This window comes from Vipera berus (assembly GCF_964194415.1).
Source record: "Vipera berus genome assembly, chromosome: 8".
Lineage (NCBI taxonomy): Eukaryota > Metazoa > Chordata > Lepidosauria > Squamata > Viperidae > Vipera > Vipera berus.
In genome coordinates, this window is record NC_138211.1 from 501,677 (window position 1) to 523,518 (window position 21,842).

The 21,842-nt window shown below is 55.8% G+C and overlaps 2 protein-coding genes across 3 annotated transcripts; both read left to right on the forward strand.

Annotated features, from left to right (window-relative positions):
* Positions 1 to 218: 218 nt before the first annotated feature.
* Positions 219 to 11,162, forward strand: C2CD2L (C2CD2 like). The gene is made up of 14 exons (XM_081333722.1): positions 219 to 745; positions 3,192 to 3,287; positions 4,588 to 4,707; positions 4,913 to 5,023; positions 5,569 to 5,685; positions 6,072 to 6,186; positions 6,311 to 6,425; positions 6,710 to 6,774; positions 6,969 to 7,096; positions 7,519 to 7,681; positions 8,078 to 8,179; positions 8,776 to 8,909; positions 9,096 to 9,381; positions 9,556 to 11,162. The coding sequence occupies exons 1-14, from the start codon at positions 413 to 415 to the stop codon at positions 9,777 to 9,779; spliced, it is 2,109 nt and encodes a 702-aa protein (XP_081189848.1). The 5' UTR covers positions 219 to 412; the 3' UTR covers positions 9,780 to 11,162.
* A 2,171-nt stretch (positions 11,163 to 13,333) lies between these two features.
* Positions 13,334 to 21,021, forward strand: BACE1 (beta-secretase 1). 2 transcript variants are annotated; one of them, XM_081333771.1, is made up of 9 exons: positions 13,334 to 13,796; positions 14,763 to 14,851; positions 15,008 to 15,224; positions 16,155 to 16,292; positions 16,590 to 16,724; positions 16,946 to 17,047; positions 17,369 to 17,518; positions 19,696 to 19,867; positions 20,266 to 21,021. In XM_081333771.1, the coding sequence occupies exons 1-9, from the start codon at positions 13,482 to 13,484 to the stop codon at positions 20,505 to 20,507; spliced, it is 1,560 nt and encodes a 519-aa protein (XP_081189897.1). In that variant the 5' UTR covers positions 13,334 to 13,481; the 3' UTR covers positions 20,508 to 21,021. The 2 variants fall into 2 exon arrangements, with proteins under 2 accessions (XP_081189897.1, XP_081189898.1); XM_081333772.1 differs by having other exon boundaries at positions 20,271 to 21,021.
* The last annotated feature ends 821 nt before the right edge of the window (positions 21,022 to 21,842 follow it).

Consider the following 21,842-nt stretch of genomic DNA (forward strand, 5'->3'; position numbering starts at 1 on the left):
CCCGAAGGGGCGCGGGGCTACTCAGCGCACCCGCGCTTCCCTGGCCGATCGAGCGATCGAGGCGGCGGCGGCGGCGACAGTCGGATGCCGGGCTCGCCGAGCTGCTCCGGGCCCTTCGGCGCGCCCCTCGTGGCGGGCAGGAGCCAGCCGAGCCGCGTCCCGTCAGGCGCCTTTAAGGCGGACCCGGCCCCAGGGCGGGCGGCGGCGCGATAGTCCGGCCCAGCCGTCGGCTCTCAGCGTCGCGGCGCCCCGCCCAGCTTGGCCGTCAGGGGAGGCGGAAGAGCCCGGCTGCCATGTAGCTCTGCGCCGGCTCCGGGAAGGAGGAGGGGAGCCGCGCCGCCCCCGCTCGCTTCGGCCGGCCAGGAGGCCTCGCCATGCGTGCCCCGGACGCCCCGTGAGAGGCGGGCGCGCCATGGAAGCGGCGCCGGGGCTGGGCTGTTGCTGGGCGGTGCTGGTGCTGCTCTTCGCCGCCTCCCTGCTCACTGTCTCGGCCTGGCTGCTGCAGCTCTCCCGGAGCCTATGGCGCGGCCGCGGACGGTCGGCAGGAGCCCCGCGGAACCAGGCGGCCCCCGCCGGCCTCTGGGCGGCCGTGCTGCGCCTGGCCCGGGCCCGGGAGGGCGCGGGGAGCTCTCCGGCGGATGGGCCCCGCGGCTTGCTCGCCTCGCTCTTCGCCTTCCGCGCCTTCCGCGAGAACTGGCAGCGAGCCTGGCTGCGCGCGCTCAACGACCAGGCCCGCCAGCACGGGGTAAGCCGGCCGGGAGGAGCGGGCAGGCGGGGGAGCTGCCGTCGGAGCTGCGCTCTGGCAAAGGCTGGCCGACCGGAGGGGGGAGGGGGGGAGCAAGAAGCGGAGCGGGCGGCACTTCGCTCGCTCGCCGCGGCCGCTGGCCGAAAGCCCGGCTCTCCCCGCGGAGCGATGAGGGGCTGCGCTCGCGGGAAAGCTGCCGCCCTCCCCTGGCGGTCTCTTGCCGGCGGCCGCCGCTGATGGATCCCTCTTGGCCGGCTTCTGCTTCTCCTGGCTAATCCTTGGTGTGTGTGTGTGGGGGGGGGGCGGATCGCCGGCCTGCTCGTTCCTGGCCACCTGGCGAGTTCCGCTGTTTCCTGCATGAAGGAAGCCGCGATTGGCCGGGTCCCATGAAGAGAGACCGCCCGGTTGGCAGGGAGCCCCTTTCTGGGCGGTGCAAGCATTTGGGAGCTGTGGAGAAGTTTCTTGGCATCTTAAAATTTGGAGTTGGACAGGAAACGGATCCCCAATGGTCCCTGTTTTAAAGCTAGAGTTTTTGAGCACTTCTTTCTGCCTGTCAGAGCTCTTAATTATCCTTATTACTCTGGGGGCAAACTTCCTAAGGAGTAGTTTTCTTAAATGCAGCAAAGGTCCCTGTAGGCCTTTCTGGGTATTTGCCTAAGGAAGACAACCTGTTTTGGAAAAGATGCAGTTGCCTGAACTTCCTTTGCTCGATCAGGCTGAGCTTGGCGTCCCCCTCCTTCTGGAGCTGCACTCTCCCTGTGTTTGGGGTCAGGACAGCCTCACCCAACCTGCTTTGTTCCACTGTTCTTGCAAAAGGAAGATCGGGCAGCACCACAGTAGCTCCTGATTAAGCTTGCCCTCTTCCCTCCTTAGACTGGTCATCCATTCCTAAGTGTCCTTCTGGCCAACCTTACTTTGCCCAGATCTCTCCCTGGAGGCTCTGAAGTTTTCCTCACAGGAAGAGAAACAAAGAACAGGTGGACAGTAGGCACAGAGTTTTCTGCAGGGGAAGAGTATTCATCTGGAAATAACCCCCGAAGAGAAACAGCGTCAGGCGTCCATCACTTTGGCATCCAAGGAACCTGCTGGCAAGCCTGCTGCCCCAGGTTCGGTCACCAGCGCAGAGGTCCCTCTCAGTAGAGTTTTGGAGTAGGAAGTAAGTCAGGGCTAGGCAACCTTGGCTCTTTTATGACTCGTGGACTTCAATTCCCAGAATTCCTGAGCCAGCCATGCTGAGGGGAAAGGGAGAGATTTCCATGCTGAGCCATGCTGGCTCAGGAATTCTGGGAGTTGAAGTCCATGAGTCATAAAAGAGCCAAGGTTGCCTAGCCCTGACCTAAGTCCTGTACCAGAGTCCCATGTTTTCTCACCCTGGTGCTTGTGTGCTGCCCTCTTTCTCGCCATTCCATCAGTAAGATCGGCCCATAGGCAGAGCCGGTACTGGAGCAAGGAAAGGCTGTGTGCAAAGGGGCTGGATTGTGCTTTGCTTGGAAACGAGAGAAATCACCAGAAGGCTTTTCACGTGCAGCACATCACGTGCAGCACAGTCTGGCCCCCTTGGGACTTGCACACTGCTCAGTTGAGCTGTTCAACATATGTAGCTAATTTCCTTGTACCGTTTGCTTAGTAACAGGCCTTACGTTCATTGCTTCTTTTATTATGTTTCTAATTCCTTGGTATAAATTCAGTCCAGGAATAGTTGGTCTGTTTGCTGTATTGCAGACCTCGAAGGGGGACGCCTTATTCTGTATCTTAAGCACCTGAACTCTCTTCTTGCAGAGAAAAAGGATCTCTTGCTTTGGGGCTGTGACTGTACCAGGACTAGGACCACAGAGTTAGATGGCCACCAGCCTCCCCTCTCCCACTCAGTGGCCACCCCAGAGGCTAAGGGAGAGGGGAGGCTGGCCCTTCCAGCAGCCCAGCCTGCCGTCCTTATCTGAGAAGGGCATGGCAGCACCAGCTCCATGGCCACTTGGCCCTTGCTTCACCTGGTGCTGCATCCATCCTGTGAGCTGGAGGTTGGGGGAGAGAGGTGGCTGCTCCCTATGAATAATGCTTAGGGAGAATGGAGGAAATTTCCAGGTGTTCACGACCACTGGAAGTGTCTCACATTTATTTTTGATATTTCCAGAGGGTAGAGCAAGTCCTCTTTCTTTCTGAACAAGCGGATCCAGCAGGATTGCTTTAGGATCTCTCCTTGGCATTTTGGCCAAAGTCCAAGCAATGTGCAGGACTTCAGCAGGGGAAAGCCTTGTACATCGCCAGCACCCTGCCCGGCTGCTCCAGCTTGGACTGGCAGTGGAGGCCAGGCGTCTCCCTCTGTGGCTTGAAAAGTCAGCCCATGCCCAAGAACTCCTGGATGCCCTTGCAGAAGAGCCTGGACTGAGAAAATGACCTTGCCACATCGGCTCCCTCCTGCGGGCTAACTGGGCTTTCTTCTTCCCAGAGCTCAGTCCAGATCACATTTGAGGAAAGCCCTCGGCAGTTGCCAGCCGTAACGATCAGCCACGTGGCCTACACTGACCAGTCGGATCACAGGATGGTGAGTTCTCCAGAGGGCCACAAGCGCGAACACCTTTGCCTGCAAAGTGTGGCCCTGGTTTGAACCCAGCCAGTTTTCACATCTCTCACCACCTGCCATTCACTCTCCTTCCTAAATCAGGGAAGCTTCCCAGCAGCCTGCAGAGTACTGGCTTGGACTCTGCAGGCAAGGGGCTTCTGCCCTGCGGGCAGTTACCTCCCCCTCCCACACCCTGAGTCTTCCCACTTAGGCTCCAGCTGACAGCCTGGGTGTCAGGGCTGGGCTCCTCTCTGAAACTGCAGAAGATTCCCCAGAAAGCCTTAGGAAGCTAAATGCAGAGGGCTAGAAACCTCTGCTGTCCCTAAAGGACAGCTGCAACTGGGGGGAACATATATTTGGTCTGAGGTTTGCCAAAGCATTGACAGGTGGCTAGGAAGGCTGACCTTGGCAGTTTCCCTCCATCACTGGACAGCTGACCTCTTAGATCACAGCAGCTAACCTAAAGTCCTGTGGCCCTGCATGGGAAGAGACAGAGGAGAAGCACAGATCAGGAGGAAGGTGGGGAGCACTGTAGCTGAACAGGAGTGGCAGAATGGGGGGAGGGGCTGCTTTTTACAGGCACCAGATGTCGGCTTGGAGATGAAGGCTTAAATTGCCAGGGAACTGAACTCTGCAAATAAGAAGGACACAGTCCTGGGATGTCAGCTGCTTGGATAAGTGCTTTGCTCTGGAAGTGTTGGTCCCTCCTCCACTGAGTACAAGAAGGGTGCACCATAACCCCTGGGGGACTCTCCGGAGACCCACCTGAATGGGGGTCAAGATGCTCAGCCAGAGCTTGAAACTCCCAGCCAAATAGAGATTATCAGATGGCAGCAGAGAGGTTTGGATGTATCTACATCTAATACGAAGAGCAGCTCTGGAAAAGGGATCTGGATTAAGCTCTGGAGTTGAGCGGATTAACTTGCTTTCCTCTAAGATTGCAGGGAAGCGACAATCTCTCCTATTTTCTCGATGAAAGTCTCCCCCCCCCCAAACTAGGTTCCAGCTCCAGCAGCTTTGTGGAAAGACTGCAGGAAGAAAACCGGGCAGGAATACTTAATTAAAGCCTTTTTTCCAAACCCCAACCAATGAGGTAGTAGTTCTTTCCAGAAGGTCAAAGCTGACAGGATGGCAGTTTCTGAGCTCCACTGCTGCTGCTTTGACTGTAGATGGAGGAAGGGGTAGAGGAGGAGGAGGAGGAGGAGCAGCAGCAGCTGTGCAGATGCTGCTGTTCTGCTCTGGGAAGGAGCACCGTGACTGCCCATCCCTTTCCCGCCTCCAGGTGTTGCAGTGCCTCCTTTCAACTGACACAGTGCAGTTCCCGGTCTTGGTGGCCCAGCAGTCTCCGGCAGCTGTCTCTATGGACACCTATTGCGTCTCCCTGGCTGTACAGCAGGCCCAGGTGAAGGAGGCAGAAGGAGGAGGCTGAAAACCCTCCATGAGTTGGTCTGGGGTGGCGGGTGGTGGAGTGCTTTGGGCCCCAGCGTTTGAGGCAAGGTTGGCCTCTGCATCCGGCATGGCTGATGTTGCCTTTAGTGGGATTTATTTTTGGTGATCATAGCCTGTCTGGCAATCTGTCCTGACATCGGCTTTGTCCCATTGGCCAGTTGGAGATCCGCCTGGAGGAGGTGGAGGCTGAGGGGCTGCTGGTCTCCTGGGCATTCACAGACAGGCCCAACTGGAAGATCTCCCTCCCGCCGAGACTCCAGCCGCACAGTGTAAGCAAAGGAGGGGACAGCAATGCAGTACGGAGCCCCCACCCATTGTCCCTCCCCTCCCTCATGGAGCTCTGCGCTGCTTCTGCCAAGGAGACCCAGGGGGCCTCTTGCCAGGCCCTGCAGGTACCTTGCCAAGCAAGGGGTATTTGGCACCAGGCTTGTGCAGGGATGTCTTGGGGCAGGTGTGGCCCTCTGCCTGCCTAGGATGCCAGGTGGCCAATCCAGGTAGCTCACGGTGACATTCACTGAAACTCGCTACTGTATATGCTGCAGCCCAGGGGTGTTTTTGCAATCGGACCAGATGCCCTTATAAAACCTCTGCATCGTGTTGGGCACCTAGCAAACTGCCACCCAGCCCAGCGGGCACTCAGTGAATGCTTGGCAAGAGCAGGAATTAACCTGCCGGCATGTGGGAGCCGAGAAGAGCTGCTTCCCAGCTGGTGTTTGTGGTGGCAGCTTTGCAGGGCCAAGTCTCCCCTCACTCCGGGAAAGGAACTCTTCCCCTGCTGACTGGTCTGGCATAATTTTCCTGGTGCCCCTTGCAGGAAAACGATGGCAAGGCGGACCTGTCTATCATCAAGAATCTGATTGAAGACTCCATTATTAGCACCCAGCCAGCCATGATGGTGAATCTGAAGGCCTGCATTATGAATGCCAACGTGGTAAGGGTGGAGGGTTGAGAGGGAAAACTTAATAGGCCCGGCTGGGCATTAAGATAAGGCCGAACCCACCATTCCTTTCAGCCAGGAGATCTGCAGCTGGCCCCCTTCACTGTTGGCCGTGAAGAGGGTAGGTCAGCATTTCCATTGCCTGCTTCCTTCGAACCCAGGGCAACCTCTGGAAAGGAAAGGCAGTGTCCATTTCACATCCTTATTAGCATTCTGCTTGGCCATTCTGGGCAAAGGCTTCACATAAACTGATCGACTCTGGGAATCACAGAAGGACAACAGCAGTTCTGGCACTTCCCGTGGGCCACCTCAGAAGTTTGAGGGGGGAGGGGGAGGTTCCTCCAGCCAGCTACTTAGTGTCCCCTGGCTCTCCCCCACAGGAGCCCAGCAGCAGGCTGTCCCCGGGATCCTTCTCCAGCTCAGTGCCTGCCCTGATGCCCAAGCTGCTGCTCCAGAACTTGCGAGCTCTGCACCTGGGATCCCAGGAGAGCCAAGGTACCCAGGCACTCCAGGCACTCTCGGGCCTCTGGTCTCCTGCCGCATTGGGAGGGGGGGGGGTGTCTGGTGGAGAATCCGGTGAGGTGAACTTCGGCTGCACTGCTGTGGGCCTCTCTTGCAGGAAACGGACTGCTGTGCTGTGAGGTGGAGCTGGATAGTCCTCAGCAGCAGAAGAGAACAGGCCCTGTGCCGGCCGGCCTGGCTGCTGAGGTGGAGTGGCCCAGCAAGCTGCTTCTGTAAGGAGTCCTGAGCTTCTGGTATTTGGGTCGGGGGGGGGGGAGCTGGGAAAGGATGGGTGTCATGGCCAGAATCCTAAAATAGCAAAACCGGTCCTGGCTGGCCTGCCCTGAGGAGAAGGCAAATGCTGCCCCCCCCAGGCTGTCTGCGCTTCAGGCCCTCTCCCTTCCTTTGGAGAGCTCTGCCCTCCAAGCTGCTGGGCAGTGAGAAAGTGGCCCTGATCCAGGAAAAGAGCTAGCAGGGCGAGGCTGACAGCCTCTCTGCTTCCTTCCTGCCGGGACAGGGAGCTTGGTCCACGGAGCAAAGAGTTGGTGCTGAGAGTGTTTGAAGGCAGCACTTCGGGAGAGGGTAAGTCATTTGTGGGCCCCTGAAGGAGTGCATGGGGCCGAGGAACTCTGGGGCTGGGCTTGGCTTACAAGCTAACAGCTGGAAGAGCAGAAAGGGGGTGGAAGTGTCTCACCTGGGTGGCTCTGGCTGGCATCTGTGAGAGGAAGGAGCTGCTGTGGTTCAGTGGGCCTCACACGCTGGGTTTCTCCTTGCAGACCTGCTTCGGGGATTTGTGGTTGTCCCCATAGACCCCTCCTCCAAAGAGCCGCAGGGGCAGCAGCTGTACCCGCTGAGTCCAGGGGTGCCCAACGGTCTGCCCCCAGCAGCAGCCATTGCCGTGGAGGTGAGAGGCCAGAAGGGGAGGCTAGACTCTGCTTCGTGATTGCCTGCCTTGCTTTAGGCTTTCGTCTGCTCCACTCAACCCCCAGTTTCTCAGCTTTAAGCCAAGCGCATTGCTTTTGAGCGCAGGGCTGGGCAAAGTCCAAACAATAGAGGTGGGGGAATGTTTTGATGAGTCTGCGTGGCTTATAAAAACTTTATATTACCTTTTTCAAGCAATAAAACCCAAAGAAACCCCTTTCTCGGCACAGGAGAGCATGATGTTGGTCTCCATCTCCTGGCATGCTGAGCTGTTGGCAGCCAGTGTGATTCAGTTGATCAGCTCCAAAGCAGACAATTTGGGGTGGCTGAATCTTTGTGTATGTGAGGCAGAAAGCTGGCTTCTCAGGTTTTGCTTTTCTGAGTTATATTTGGGCGTCTTGGCAGCTGCTCCACCAGGACATGCCAGAGCTGCAGGCTGCCTCCTCCCTGCGCACCAGCATCACTCCCACTAAGAAGATCGAGATGGGCCGGACCATAATGCCCGATGGCACTATTGTCACCACCGTCACCACCATCCAGTCCAGGCCCAAGCTGGACTGTAAGCTTGGTAAGATATCCTAATTTCAGCCAGCCAGCCAGGATTGCAAGCCATCAGCCAACTGGTTTATCACATGGATCTGGGCAGCAACGCCACATTCAGCCTGAGCGATAAGGAGAGAGCAGCCCTTGAGTGGTGGGAGCCTGCACCAAGGCCAGAATTCCTCTTGAAGCAGCTGCTCCCCACCCCCACCCCCACGAAGGCACATAGTGCAAAGCATGATTTTTTTTTTAATCCCATTTATATCCCGCCCTTCTCCGAAGACTCAGGGCAGCTTACAATCTAAGAAGCACAAATCAATGTGCTTAGCACAATGAATGGTGCATTTCTGTGGGTGTTGCTGAAGGGAGGTTTCTGCTGGATGTGATTGACACTTTGCTGGCCCTTCTTCCTCCTGCACTCTAGATTCACCCTCAAGATCTCCATCCAAAGTAGAAGTTACAGAGAAGGTCACCACGATGCTTCCAGAAAATGGCTGTCCTAGCAGAGCATCTCCCTGCAGTAGCAGTGAGTCACGTCAGAAAACAACAATTAGGGAGATTGTGAGGTGGACAGTGCTGGTGGGATGCTGCCCCTCCAAAACAAGATGGGCCTTTTTTAAGAAGCAGTTAACTAGCTGCGTCTGTAATTTTTCACTGTCTTCCTTCTCTCCGACCTTGGCTCAGACTAGACATGGGGATGGGAGCCAGTTCCAAACAGGAGGACAGTTGGGTTCCTTCCAGATATTTTGGATTGCCTGATTGGGCAAAACAGCTGTGGATCATGGGAAAGATTTCAGAATAACTGGAAGGCACCAGATTACCTTGATGAAATGCTTAGAGTATTGGATAGGAAGAATTGCTTAGCACACCACTTAAATCTATATTCACTTTGCTGAATTAACCTGGGCCAGCCAGCATGTTCTTGTTCTTACCTGCCTTGCTGGCTGGCTGGCCTGGAGGAAGAATCAGTCACTGTCGTGTTTAACATCACCCTGAACAAGTCTGAATGAAAAGAGATGCCTCTCAGCCACTGGCACGATACACTTGTGCAAAGCCAGGAGTTTGCCAGAACCACTTTGTGCAATTGGCACCTTGGAGCAGTGTGTCTTGCTTCTCCCCCAGGAAGCAGCTGTGTGTCCAACGGCCTGGATCCAGTGGCCGAGACAGCCATCAGGCAGCTGACAGATCTGACCAATAAGCCTGCAAAGAGGACTCCAACCAAGCGCAGTACACTGATCATCTCGGGAGTTTCCAAGGTAACTGGCAGTTTATCTGGTTGAGAGTTGACACTGCTTTGTTTATTTTCATTTATTCATTGGATTGGGCTCTCGTGCTGCCCAACTCCAGAGCACTCTGGGAAGCTCTATTGTTGAGAAGGAACCGGAAGTGAGGGCAATCCCCACCCATCCCAACTTTAAGCTTCTCTTTGTCCCGATCTGCAGGTACCCATTGCACAGGACGAAATGGCCCTCTCCCTTGGCTACGCAGTGTCACTGGGAAATCCCCTGCAAGAAGACTCCATCACGGCTGGTCTGTCAGAATACACGCCGCCGAGCATCTGTGATGCCACGCAACAGCTGGAAAGTTCATACTCGCCTCAGACGGCGAGCCAGGATCTGGACGAAACAACACATTCAGACATCTCCGAGAGACCCTCAGTAGATGACATGGAATCTGAAACTGGCTCAACAGGTGCCCTGGAGACCCGGAGTCTGAAAGACCACAAAGGTGAGGAAGGAGGCCAGCTTCCTTTTGGGCAGGGACCTCTTGGCCCTCTTTTGTAGGAGTAGCCAGGATTCAGGAGGGGGTCTCTGAACCATTCCCCAACCAGCATAATGGAGGCTTGGCGCTCCTGTGCCAGGCAAGCCAGCAGCGCAGGTTCACCGTCTCCTCCTCCTGCAGTGGGCTTCCTGCGAAGTGGCACCAAACTGATCTTCCGGAGGAAGAACAAACAGAAGGAGGCAGGCCTCAGCCAGTCGCATGATGACTTGCCCAACGCCAGCAGCGCCTCAGCCCCCAGGAAGAAATCTGGAAGCTTCTCGCGGCGCCTCATCAAGCGTTTCTCCTTCAAGGGTCGGACAAAGAGCAAAGCCAACGGGAGCACCCCATCAGTGGAGAAGCCCTGAGGAGCCTCTGCGTCGGCTGTCTCCAAAGCCCCTCTGACCGTCACCAGTGGTTGTCTGCTGTCTATGCACTGTGGCCCCAATCCCCCTGTCCTCCTGTGCAAAGGAAGTGAAGGCCTGCGGGTGTGTGGGTGGGAAGGCTTGCCAATAGCTATAGGAAATGGACGCTTGGTGGAATGAGGAATGTAACATACTGCTCTGAGTATCCGCTGAGCACTCCTCTTTTAGCCTAGGTGGGGAGTGGGCAGCCCCCATGGGCTACCTCCAGCCTGAATCGTGTGTGTGTGTGTGTGTGTGTGTGTAAGAGGGGGGGAGGGAGAGAGAGAGATCTTGGCAGATTTGGTGGCATGGAATGGAGGCCCCTTGCTGAGTTCCCCGTCCATTGCAGGGCACAGCAGGGAAGGGGAGAAAGGAGGCACCATCTGCGGGACACAGCCCTGGAGGCTCCCTGAGAGACTGGACTGCACCACCCTGACCTCCAGCTGGGTACCCTTCCTGACCCTGACTGGCAATGCACATGAATTGAGGGAGGACACGTGTTGAGGTTGGGCTGGCCCCTTCCTGCAGGTTCCTGGAAACGGACTGGGAGTGGGAGGAGGGGCAACAAGGAAATCAACGTTTTGTTACCTAGAAGTCAGGTTTTTGGACACATTTGGAACAGGCTTCGCTGAAACCCCATGTTTCTCATTGGAAATTAGGAGTGGAGGGTTGTCAAAGGCAATTCCAGGTGGGATGGCTCCCCTTTCTATGGCGCAGGTTGGGCCCCCAACCCTCTACTGGATTTCTCTTCTGTCTGCTTGGGTCTGCAGGTCAGGGCTCTTGCTGTCCTACCCTTGCCCCATCAGCCGATCCCTCAGGAGGACAAGCTTGGGGGGCTGCTTGTGCCCAGAAAGGAATGCCTGCAGCTTTCCCTAGATAGGCTCGCACTCCACAGCTGCAGGGAGAGTGCGCCCCACCCCCATGTGCTGCAAGGCAGGTTTGTCACAGAAGGCCCCGGCTGGGTATGGCTGCCTTGGCCTTCAGCAGGGAGTGCCAGGGCATTAAAAGCTTCCTGCAGAGAGGGTGTGTGTGTGTGTGTGTGTGTGTGTGTGTGTGTGTGTGTGTGTGTGTTTTTCAAGGGGGTTGCTTGGGGGGAGGAGGGAGGTGCGCCCAGCAGGCACATTGCCGTGAAGACCGGCAGGCCGTTCTACGCTTCTCTCCTGACCTGCTGGCTGCAACCCTGTGATTTGACTCAACCCTGTCCGAGTGCTGCAGATAACTCTGTATTTGCCGATTTGTCTAGTCTTGATGGAATTACCTGTAGATTTATCTTTGAAACACTTTGGATCAGGTGTGTCCCATTTTTTCATTTCTAACGAGAGGTGAAGATAAAGAGTAAGCCCTGCATTCTGACTTCTGTGGAACTTGGTTTAGGAACAGAGTCCTGGCTTTCTGAAGAGGAAGGGGAGGGGGGCGTTGCCTGTAACATCCATCTGGGAGTTCAAACAGCACGATCCTTGTACTTACCCCAAGGCAGCCAGGCAAATTGGCTTTAACCAGCTGCCCGTAACATCCATGGCAAACTTCAGTACCCTTCCTGGCTTCTTTTGAGCCTGCTGCTTGGGAAATGTTTCCTGTCACCCAGAGAAGAAGGGGACAATCTGAGGCCTCGTCTTATGGGAGGAAAAAGTTGAGACATTAGTGCAATAAAAGTGATGGCTAAAAGCCAATCTGTAGTTCACGCAAGAGCCAATAAACAGTGCAGGGCCAAGGAAAGTGGAAACGTATCCCTTTATTTCTGATCAGAAGCAAAGGGGCTACCAGGAGCCCTGAGCAAGACAGGTGTTCTATTTTTATAACCTGGTACAGGAAATTCAAAATGGCAGCACAATGATTGGTTGCAAATTTCATATTATGGCACGTGTATAAGCAATGATGTTCAGTGTGGAATAACGTGTACAAGTCTTCCTGTTCAGGTGTTCTTAGCATGATCTGTACCACATAAACCCCTGCTTGCTCCTCATCCCAAACTGACACAAGAGGCTAGGTACTGTTCTAACGGCATCCTGTAACTAGTTGTGATTTCTCTGTAGGGTCTGCTTTCAGCAATGCTTGCCAAGCGTGCAGATCTTGTTCTGATCTAGCTAAGGTACTGGCAGCTTCCTGTTCTGAGTTCCCATGCAGACGGGATGAAAGGAGACGGAGAATAACTGAAAATATGTTCCTTTTAAATGAAGCGCTTTCAAGGTTGGGGTCTCAGGCCCTCAACAGCAAACCGTTCAACAAGTCCCAAGATGGCCCAAATATGGAGCTTATTGAAGAGATCCAGTTTAAGAACAGCTTGCAATGGGAAATGAAAGATTCTGTGGGGGAAGACTGGGAAACAAAGCCAGTGCAGAAGCTGAGCATTTTAGATTAGTCTGGCAGCCGGCCAGCCAGTGCTTCATGCAGTAATGTGGAAAAGTTCTGACCATCAAACTAACATGGCTGTTTCTTGGGCAAATGTGTTCAAAATTCACTTTTTAAATGGGGTGGTGGTGGTACTTTATAGCTCGGTTTGCTCCAGGAGCTCAAGGCAAGTACAGGATACTCCCAGACTCTGGGACTTCTGGCTTCGTGCTTCCGCTTAGGGGTCAGTGTCGATAACTCTGACCTCAGTGGGACCAGTGGCGTTTGGCGGGAGGGCCTCCTGCGAAAGGCGTTCAGGTGATCCAAGGCCAGGTTGCCCACTGCCGGTCACTTTTCCGTCCTCCTCTGAGACATGGGACAGCAGGGCAGGTTGTAAATTTGACAGGCTGCCTCTCAATCTGCGCCAAGACACAGCTGCCTTTGCAGCTGGCTGATGCAGCTGCCATCAGAGAGGAGCTCCAGGGTCCCTGCCCTCTGCTGATCACCCCTGTGCTGCACCTTAGGCAGCCGCCCAGCGAAGGATCCCACGCTGAACCCAGCGGTTGTATTGTCCCAGGTCATTGGACATGGGAAAGCCGGGGCCACGGTTCACCTGAGCCAAGCGCTCATTTGAGGTGAAGGGCCTGCCTTTGTACCGGTTGGCGGACTTGCTGCCTGTGATGGGCCTTATTAAGCTGCACTGGACCTCCAAGCCGCGTCCAGAACCCCTCCGGGCCTGAAAGGGGGAGGCGGAGGGAGGGGTAACCGGCTTTCTCCGCGGATGTTTCACCCACTTACAGGATGCACGAAACCACGGAAGCAGCAGAGCCGGGAGGACGAGGCGGCGGCGGCTTCTTCCGCTGCCGAGAAGCCGGGACATCTTCGCCCGTCCGTCGCGGCGCTTCTCCCCCGGCAGGCCGCTTCCCCCGTGGGCCCCGAGAAGGGCCCTTTCCGGACCGCCAGAGCAAAAGCGTCGGCCCCACCGGCAGAGGGTGGATGGGCGGGCAGGCACGGCGGCGCCGGCGAAGAAACGGGGCTGAGGCCTCCACCCTGCCGTCCCAGCGCGGGCCCCCCCATCGCCGCGGCCCGGTTGCGAGCGCCGAGCGGAGGAGATTGAACAGCCGCCTCCGCCCCCCGCTCCTCCTCCCGCCGCCTGCGCAGAGGCGCCTCCTCCGGGCCCGGACTACAGCTCCCGGCGAGCTCCGGCAGAGGAAAGCTCGGGCGCCGCCGCCGCCGCCTTTCCGCCCGCGGGCCCGCCAACTCCTCCGCCCCGCCGCGCCGTTGGCAGCCGCCGGAGATGCCGCTGTAAAGCCGCCGCCGGTCCGCAGAGGCGCCCCGATGTCTCCGGCGCTGCTGGCGCTCTGGCTGTGGCTGGGCTCGGCCGGGGCGCGCGGCCTCGGAGGCGCCCCGGCGGGGCCGGCCGGGCTCCGGTTGCCGCTGCACAGCGCGCTGCCCGGGACGCCGGCGGCGGAAGGGCGGGCGCGGCGCTCGGCCGGCGAGCGGGAGCAACCCCGGAGCCGCGCCGCCGCCGCCGCCAGCAGCAGCAGCAGCAGCAGCAGCGGCGGCAGCTTCGTGGCCATGGTGGACAACCTGCGCGGCAAGTCTGGGCAGGGCTACTACGTGGAGATGACGGTGGGCAGCCCCCCGCAGAAGGTGAGCGGCTCCGGGCGCGGGCGAGGCGGCTCGGTGGCGGCTTCCCGGGCTCCGCTGTGCTGCTGGGGGAGCGGAGGGCGCCGGGCGCCTCTCCTCGCCTGTCCGCTTCTCTTGCGCGGCCTGCGGTGGCTACCGGCTCCGAGGGGCCCTGCCGCCCGCGGTGGCTGCCCCCGATTCCGGATCCCTAGGAGCATCATCCTGGCCCGTAGAAAGCGGTGGGGCGAGTCCAGGTTGCTCCGGAAAGACCTATCCCGGCTCCCAAGTTGCAAGAGAAGCTCTCTTCTGCGCAGCATCCGGGAGGGCTCCGCCCTTTGGGGCCTCCGATCCTCCAGGCCCTATGGCCCCGGAGATCCGATGCCAGCAGGCCTTTGCAGGTCGGGAGGACCTCGAATTGGGCGAGATGCAGTAGGAGGGTCACCGTTTCTGCCACCTTCTGTGCCCTGGTTGGGGCGGTGTTGGTGTGGCTTCTTTCCAGAACTGCCTACTGGAGATGTGCAAATTGTGGGCGATCTAGCAGTTGCACACCGATAGTATGGGGCTTGAAAGACAGCTTAGATTTGACCTTGGTCGGGGAGAGGCTCACCTGAGCTGCTTGGCTCAGGGCTGTCGCTGAGGGCAACTGTGCATTTTGTTGACCATCATGTTCCTTCCTCTCAAGCTGGGGTCTACAGCAGAAAAGCCAGAAGAGCCACAGTGGCCTTGGCCTTCACCACGGGCCGTTGCTGCAAAAAATGATAACAGAAAAAAGCCGTAATTCATCTCTTATTGGGGTGGCTGGTATCAGCACACAGAGAACCTCTCTGTTTCCTCTAGAGCACGTCTCCTGGGCTAGTCAGAACTATAGATGTAGCCACCGCATCTGGAAACCAATGCAGTCTGGTCAAATGTGGGGTGGGGGTACAGAGACATTCTCCAATATTTTGTGTGAAGTGGATTCAGCCTCCTTCGGGCTCTTCTCTCTTCCAGCTGAATATCCTGGTGGACACTGGAAGCAGCAACTTTGCCGTGGGTGCAGCCCCTCATCAGTTCCTGCAGCGATACTACCAGTGCCAGCTGTGAGTAGGCAAGGGCGGTGAGGTGAGCTGCTCAGAGAGGAGAGGGGGCCTCACTTGAGAGCTCCCCAGCTTGCTTTCAGCAAGACATTGCAAGAGTCAGGGGGGATGTGGCACCGCGGAGGGTGAGCCCTGACTTTCTACTCGTGTTTGTTGTAGCTCCAGCACCTATCGGGACCTGCGGAAGGGAGTCTACGTGCCCTACACACAAGGGAAATGGGAGGGAGAGCTGGGCACTGACTTGGTGGCCATCCCTCATGGCCCAAATGTCACGGTCCGTGCCAACATTGCTGCCATCATCAAGTCGGACAAGTTCTTTATCAATGGCTCCAACTGGGAAGGCATTCTGGGCTTGGCATATGCCGAAATTGCCCGGGTGAGCTTCTTTTACCCTTCTGTGCATCGCTCAAGCTTCATTTCATGCAAGTGGCGCAGCTCATTCCCTCTTTTCTTGAGCAGGAGACTGGCTGGTTGCTTTGGGCCTTAATGAGGAGAGACTGTTCTAACACAAATTTTGTGAGGTGTTCTCACGAGTGAATCGTTAAAGGAGCTTCCAAGCAAAGGCATCACGCAGAGATGCAATCATATTAGCTTTATTCATGATAGATCAAAGAGAAAGAAATACTTGGCATGAAAGCATTCATGCCTGCATGTGAGAGAGAAATAAAATAAAAGAAAACAAGCTAGCATTACATGACTAAAATAGAGGTTAGGAGTAGAGATAGAACTGGAGAATAGAACTTAGAAACTAGAAGTAAAACAAAGAGCAGCCCCTCGTGCAGAGGTATTTATGGGGGGTCTTGGTCCCTCCCTGACCATAAAACTCTCTCACCAATGGGGCTGTGGGTCCGAGACCCTTGGCTCATCAGTGGAAGCAAAGAAGCCTCTTTGCCTCCATCTGATGATCCTTTTGGGGAACTGCCAATGGCTGGCACTAAACATCTAACAAATTTAACCCTTTCCAAGCTAGTCCCCAGCCATCTCTAGGGCACAGCCCTGCCCTTTGGACTTAAGTGTGCTGAGCCGTCTCAGCGAAGGCCCTAGCTTGAAGCGGCTGCAGCACTGCTGTCCAGATCAGGAAGATGGTTAAAGCCTGCCAGCCCTTCCTGTGCCCCTCCGTCCTCCAGATCTTTTACAGCAATGCTTCCCTTAATTCGTGGCCAATTAGGAATTCTGGGAGATACACTCCCAATATGTTGCTGGGGGGGGCAATTGGAGAAGTCGGCCTTGACACGATGCTTCTTTTCAGCTGAGTGAGGATGCCCAACCACACTGTTGGCATGCCTCTCTTTCTTTCTCCCACCAGCCAGACAACAGCCTGGAGCCCTTCTTTGACTCACTGGTGAAGCAAACGCAGGTGGCCAACATCTTCTCCCTGCAGCTGTGCGGCACCAGCTTCCCGACCAATGATTCGGAGACCCTGGCATCCGTGGGGGGCAGCATGGTGAGGGCATGCGGTCAAGAAGCCTCACCCCTCTTTTGTTTGCAGAGAGTGGCTCCCTATGATAGCATCATGACCTTTAAATGACCTCAATAAACTAAGAGACTTAGAATGAGAGTGCAAAATGTTTATGTTTAGAGATGCCTACAGCCAAGGCCCTGTTTCTTCCCACACATGGGTCAGCTTGTGCCTGTACCCAAAGAAGGGGGCTTGCAAGAGGCAGCTGCTCCTGATATAGGCCAGTCTCCAGCCACATTCTGGGTGGCCTAAGAGTTCCTCTGTTCTTCCCTTTCCTCACAGATCATTGGGGGCATCGACCAGGCCCTCTACAGGGGCAACATCTGGTACACCCCTATCCGGAAAGAATGGTACTATGAGGTTGTCATAGTCAAGATGGAGATCAATGGGCAGGATCTCCAGATGGACTGCAAGGAGGTGAAGGGGCTGCTGGGGGGAGGGGAGTTGGCACAGGCACTCCAGGCTGACTTGCTCAGGCTCAGCTGGATGGTGGAAGGAGTAGCGGCACCGCGACGGCCTTTCCTCCCTCAGAGAGTGCCCTGCTGCCTCCCGAGCAGCTTTCCTGACCTGCTCAGGCCGGGTGGGCCCCTGCACCAATATGGAACCAGCACCTGAATTGTGACCCCCCCCTTCCCCAGTACAATTACGACAAGAGCATTGTGGACAGCGGCACCACCAACCTTCGGCTGCCCAAGAAGGTCTTTGAGGAGGCAGTGAAGTCCATCAAGACAGCTTCCTCGGTGAGAGAAGCCTGTGAGCGGACGGGATCATTTGTGGGCAGGGATCTCCTCTCCCGCTTGAGAAGCCAGCATCCCCCAAGAGGCAGGGTAGCCCAACAGTGATTTGGGCTTTGTCAGGGGAGGGGGGGAGGGGCTGTCCTTGGTCGCTGCTAGAACCAGCCTGTAAGATTCTGCAGCTGGGGAAGCGATGGAAAGTGAGGGGACAAGTCTTTTGGTGTGGAACCTGAAATAGCTTCAACTTCAGGAAGTCTGTTGCCTTTTCGGCCTCTGCTGGAGGCTACCTTTTGCTGAGCAGTTTCTGTTGTGGCTCCCTCACTACAGACAGAGAAGTTCCCGGATGGCTTCTGGCTGGGGGAGCAGCTGGTTTGCTGGCAAGTGGGAACGACCCCTTGGAACATCTTCCCGGTCATCTCTCTTTACTTGATGGGAGAGGCCACCAACCATTCCTTCCGGATCAGCATCCTGCCCCAGGTGGGTGCCAGCTTCTCAGCAGTCAGAGTAGGGGGAAGGGTCTGTTTGGAGGGGCCATATCGGCAGAGGGGGAGGAGGAGACTGGTGGGGACCCAGAAGGAAGGTCAGTTGAGAATATTGGTGGTAGAAACCAGGTCTTTGGGCAGCCTGGGAAAAAGGGCCAATCTTTCAGGACTTGAACTTTGGCCAGGTATTTGTTATGGTGTGGAGCATGTCAGCCTTTGTGCTGAGAATGTACAGCTTTTCTCAACTACTGAAATACAGAATTGTCCATTCTTTTCAAAAGCACATTTTAAGCGGTATCAGAGGCTGAGCAAGAGAGCCCAGGGCACCTGTAGCATTACAGGTAATCCTCAACTTACAGTGGTAATTGGGATGGGAATTTCCATCGCTAAGTGACATCATTGCTTAGCAACGGCAATTCCTGTAGTCCTGCTTGTACTCAGAAACCAAACCACACTGAACCCCACGGTAGTTAGGTGAACCAACCTCCTGTTGGCTTCCCACAACTAAAGTCAATGGGGAAACCAGCAGGAGGTTGCAAGTTCCAGGCTGGCAAGCAGGTAAGTGGCTGCTGCTGAGTGGGAGAGTGAGTAAGGGGGTGGATGAGGCACAGGGAAGCACAGCATTTGTTGGGCAGGGTATATGAGAGGCACAAGGCTATCTCGGAGGGTCTGGGTGGGTGGGTGGGTCTTGTGGATGGAGACTTCACTTAGCGACTTTGACCTTCCTTGGCGGCTTCCCCATTAACTTTCTGGGGAAGCCAGCTGCAACTGGTAATCAGGGCATTGAAAGAGATCCTAAGTGTGAGCCAGTTGCTAAACAGCCAGATCTTAATCATGTGACTCTGGGGTGCTGGGATGGCTGTAACTCCCAAGGACCAGTCATAACTACCATTCATTCATTGTAACTTTGAATGGTCACTGAAAGAATGGTCATAAGTCAAGGACTACTGCATTTCATTTTGCACAATAGCAATACTATAATACTGACATAAGAAAAGTTCAAAATAGGGACTTTTAACACATTGGGAAGACAGTATTGGCCAAACCGTTGATTGGCCCACCCAAATGCTGGATTTGCTTTTCCTTGGGGCAGAGTAACCCTTCTGTCCCTCCCTGATAAGGCTACTAATTAAGCATGTAAAACTTTCTAGCTGATTTATCTGCAGCAAGAAAAGGGGAGCTCCTACACTCTAAGTAATCTGTTTTCAACACGTCAGCCTTGTTTCCCCTGCTGTCCTGGTTTGGGACAGTCCTTGTTGTTTGATAAGGCTACTACGTGGCCTTGCAAGATGAGAGGCTGGAGGACGAGAAGCCCAAAGGGAAAACAGCTAAGAACAGCAGTGAGCGAAAGGCCAAAGGCCTTTTCCACACAAAATGGAGCTCCTCTGGCTAAAACTAGCTATACCAGTCCTACAATGGCACTTTGTTTAAAAAAATGCATCAGATCTTTTCAGGCAGTAAATTTGATTCATAGGTTAATTTCTGAGCTTGACTTTGGATGCTGCTTAACTTTTCCTGGCAAGCCGGAAAGAAAAATGCAGCAGGGATCAAAAACAAGAAGAGTTGTCATCCTCATTATGGTTCATGGGCCAGACTGCACTTGGAATATGTAGCCCAGTTTGGGCCACCCTATTTTAGGAAGGAATTGAAAAACCCTGAAGCAAATCAGAGGTTAGCAACCAAGAGGACAAGGGCCTCAGACAGGAAACACAGGAGAAGTTCAAGACATGGGATGTGCTTAGACTGGAAGAGAAATTTGTGTGTCTCCAAATATCTTGGGGTCTGTTGTGTAGAAGACAGGAAAATGAACACAGAGAAAAGTTTTGAGTTGGCTGTCAGAAAAAAATGCAACAGACATCTTTGGGAAGAGATTGATTTCCATGGGCCTGATGCCCACCTCTCAGGATGCCAGAAGAGTGGAATTCTGCATCTGGTAGGGCGTTGGACTACATGAGCTCCCAAGGTCCTTCCAGTTCTGTTGAAGAAATGGTTGGACTTCATTTCATCCAGCTTAATGCAGGAACATGTGAAATGATGAACACCTCAAAGGCAGAGTGCGCTTGGCTTTCCTCCTGGGAATGCTAAACTCTGCTGCCCCTTTGACCTGGAGAGGCAGGACAGCATTTCTCAGGACTCAGCGTGGCCTCATGTCTTTGTTGCCTCTTCTCTCAGCAATACCTACGGCCTGTCGAGGACGTGGCAACCTCCCAGGACGAATGCTACAAGTTTGCCGTCTCCCAGTCCTCCACCGGCACCGTCATGGGGGCTGTGATCATGGAGGGCTTCTACGTGGTCTTTGACCGGGCTCAGAAGCGCATTGGCTTTGCTGTCAGCACTTGCCATGGTAGGTCTCAGAGCAGGGAGGGGGGCAAGTGCTGCCAGCAGTCTCATCTGCTGCTTCCCAGACCTGAACAGCCCCCCAGCCCCCGCAGGTGACCTCCAGGGCCATGAAAACGGAGCTTGGATTCAGCCCCTTCAGGTTTCTCATTGGCCGGTTGTGAAGTGGTTCATCGGCCCTCCAACATGTCTGGAGCAGCCCTTCTCCCCGGGCCTCTGTGTTACCAGACCCCCACCTTTCGAGACTCAGCTGGCTTCTGCCTGGCCTTCCCCACACATCAGCTGGTCACGTTTGTCTCATTCCTCTGCCATCCCTGGCCTGGTGCTTGGCCCAGGTTGAGATGGGCCCTCAGTCAGGCCCCTGTAGTCAGGCCTCGCCTCTTCCCCTTCTGTTCCCGTGTTCAGTGCAGGATGCATTCCGGACGGCCTCGGTGGACGGGCCTTTCCTGCACCCCAACATGGAGGACTGTGGCTACAACATCCCCCAGACGGACGAGTCGACTCTGATGACCATCGCATACATCATGGCAGCCATTTGCGCTCTCTTCATGCTTCCTCTCTGCCTGATGGTCTCGCAGTGGCGCTGCCTGCGCTGTCTCCGCCGTGGTCACGATGACTTCGCTGATGACATTTCCCTGCTCAAGTGAGCGCTGCCCTCCCCCCCTGCCCATAGCCCATGCTGGCAACATGGCTGGGCATGGACACCTGGACCATCGTCCCCTCCCCTAACGCTGCTGTGGCCTTTGCCTTCTCCATGCGGACAGCTGCTGTTGCTGGGATCGCTCAGCTGCCGCCCAGGGCCCACCACAACTACCAGCCTCCAGCCCACGGTGGGCAGAGAGGCTGGCAGGGCCAATTGTGGCAGAAGAGCCGTTGATTCCACTGGTGTCCCAGGAGTTCCACAACCAGCACAAGCAGCGGGCAGACGGACTGGCTGGGTCCTGCCATCTCTCCGGAAAACACCTTTTCTCCCATTGTGTTGAGTTTGCCAGTGACAGTGACTGCTGCAGTTTGTGCATCATGGAAGCGCTAGAGGAAAGGGGTGGGGCTTCTGAGCAGTGCTTCTTTGTAATTTATTAAGGATGTGCCTGTGCTTGTTTCTCTCAATTTCAATAGTAATGAAACTGAAGGGGGGTTGCCATGCCCCACTTTCGGAGTCTTCAGGCGCCTGCTTGGAACTTATGTCTGGTGACACCATTTCAAGGTCACCTCTTCCCCTCCCCCCATGCCTGCTGGGACAGGGATCAGCTCAAGATGAGGGACCCACTGAATTGGCGAAGGGGTTACTGGAGGTTTTCTGGTGTGGAATGAGGCTAGATGGCTGTAGAAACCTGAATTCCAGGATTCCAGAAGGATTTATGGCTGTAACGGGAACAGCTGCCTGGGGGTGGGGAAAGGGGGGAGACCCTCCTGCTGTTCTGCTTATTGTGCTGCCCTTCCTCCCTGGGAAGGATCCAGTGGGCTCCCCTCCTCCAGACAAGTTCTGCTAGGGAGGCCCCATGAGCTGGCCATTAGGTCAAAGCGCCAGGCCCCGGATTTCTGTGTGTGTGTGTGTGTGTGTGTGTGTGTGTGTGTGTGTGAGAGAGAGAGAGAGAGAGAGAGAGAGATGGAACTCTCCCATTGGCAAAGCCCCTGCGAGTCTGTCCTCCCATCCACCAGACCCCTGATGCCAGCCTCCTGCCCGGCTCCCTTGGATGCCAAGCAAGCTGAATGTGTGGCCTGGTTCTGGCACTTCTTCCTCACCCTTCTGCGGGTCTGGCCCAGCTTTTTTCCTCCCGTCCTCTGCCCAGGAGGATGGGAAGATTCAGAGGGTTTGAGGCCGAAGCAGCTCTGTTGCCAGTTTGGGCACTCGGTGGCCTTGCGGAGTTGGGGGCATCAGAGGCTACCGGGGAATGGATAGAGACGTCTTTCCTCAGTAGCCTGCAGCTGACCTGCCAAGGAGCCGCTGGCCCTTCCCCAGGCTCTGTGGCGGCAACTTAGCT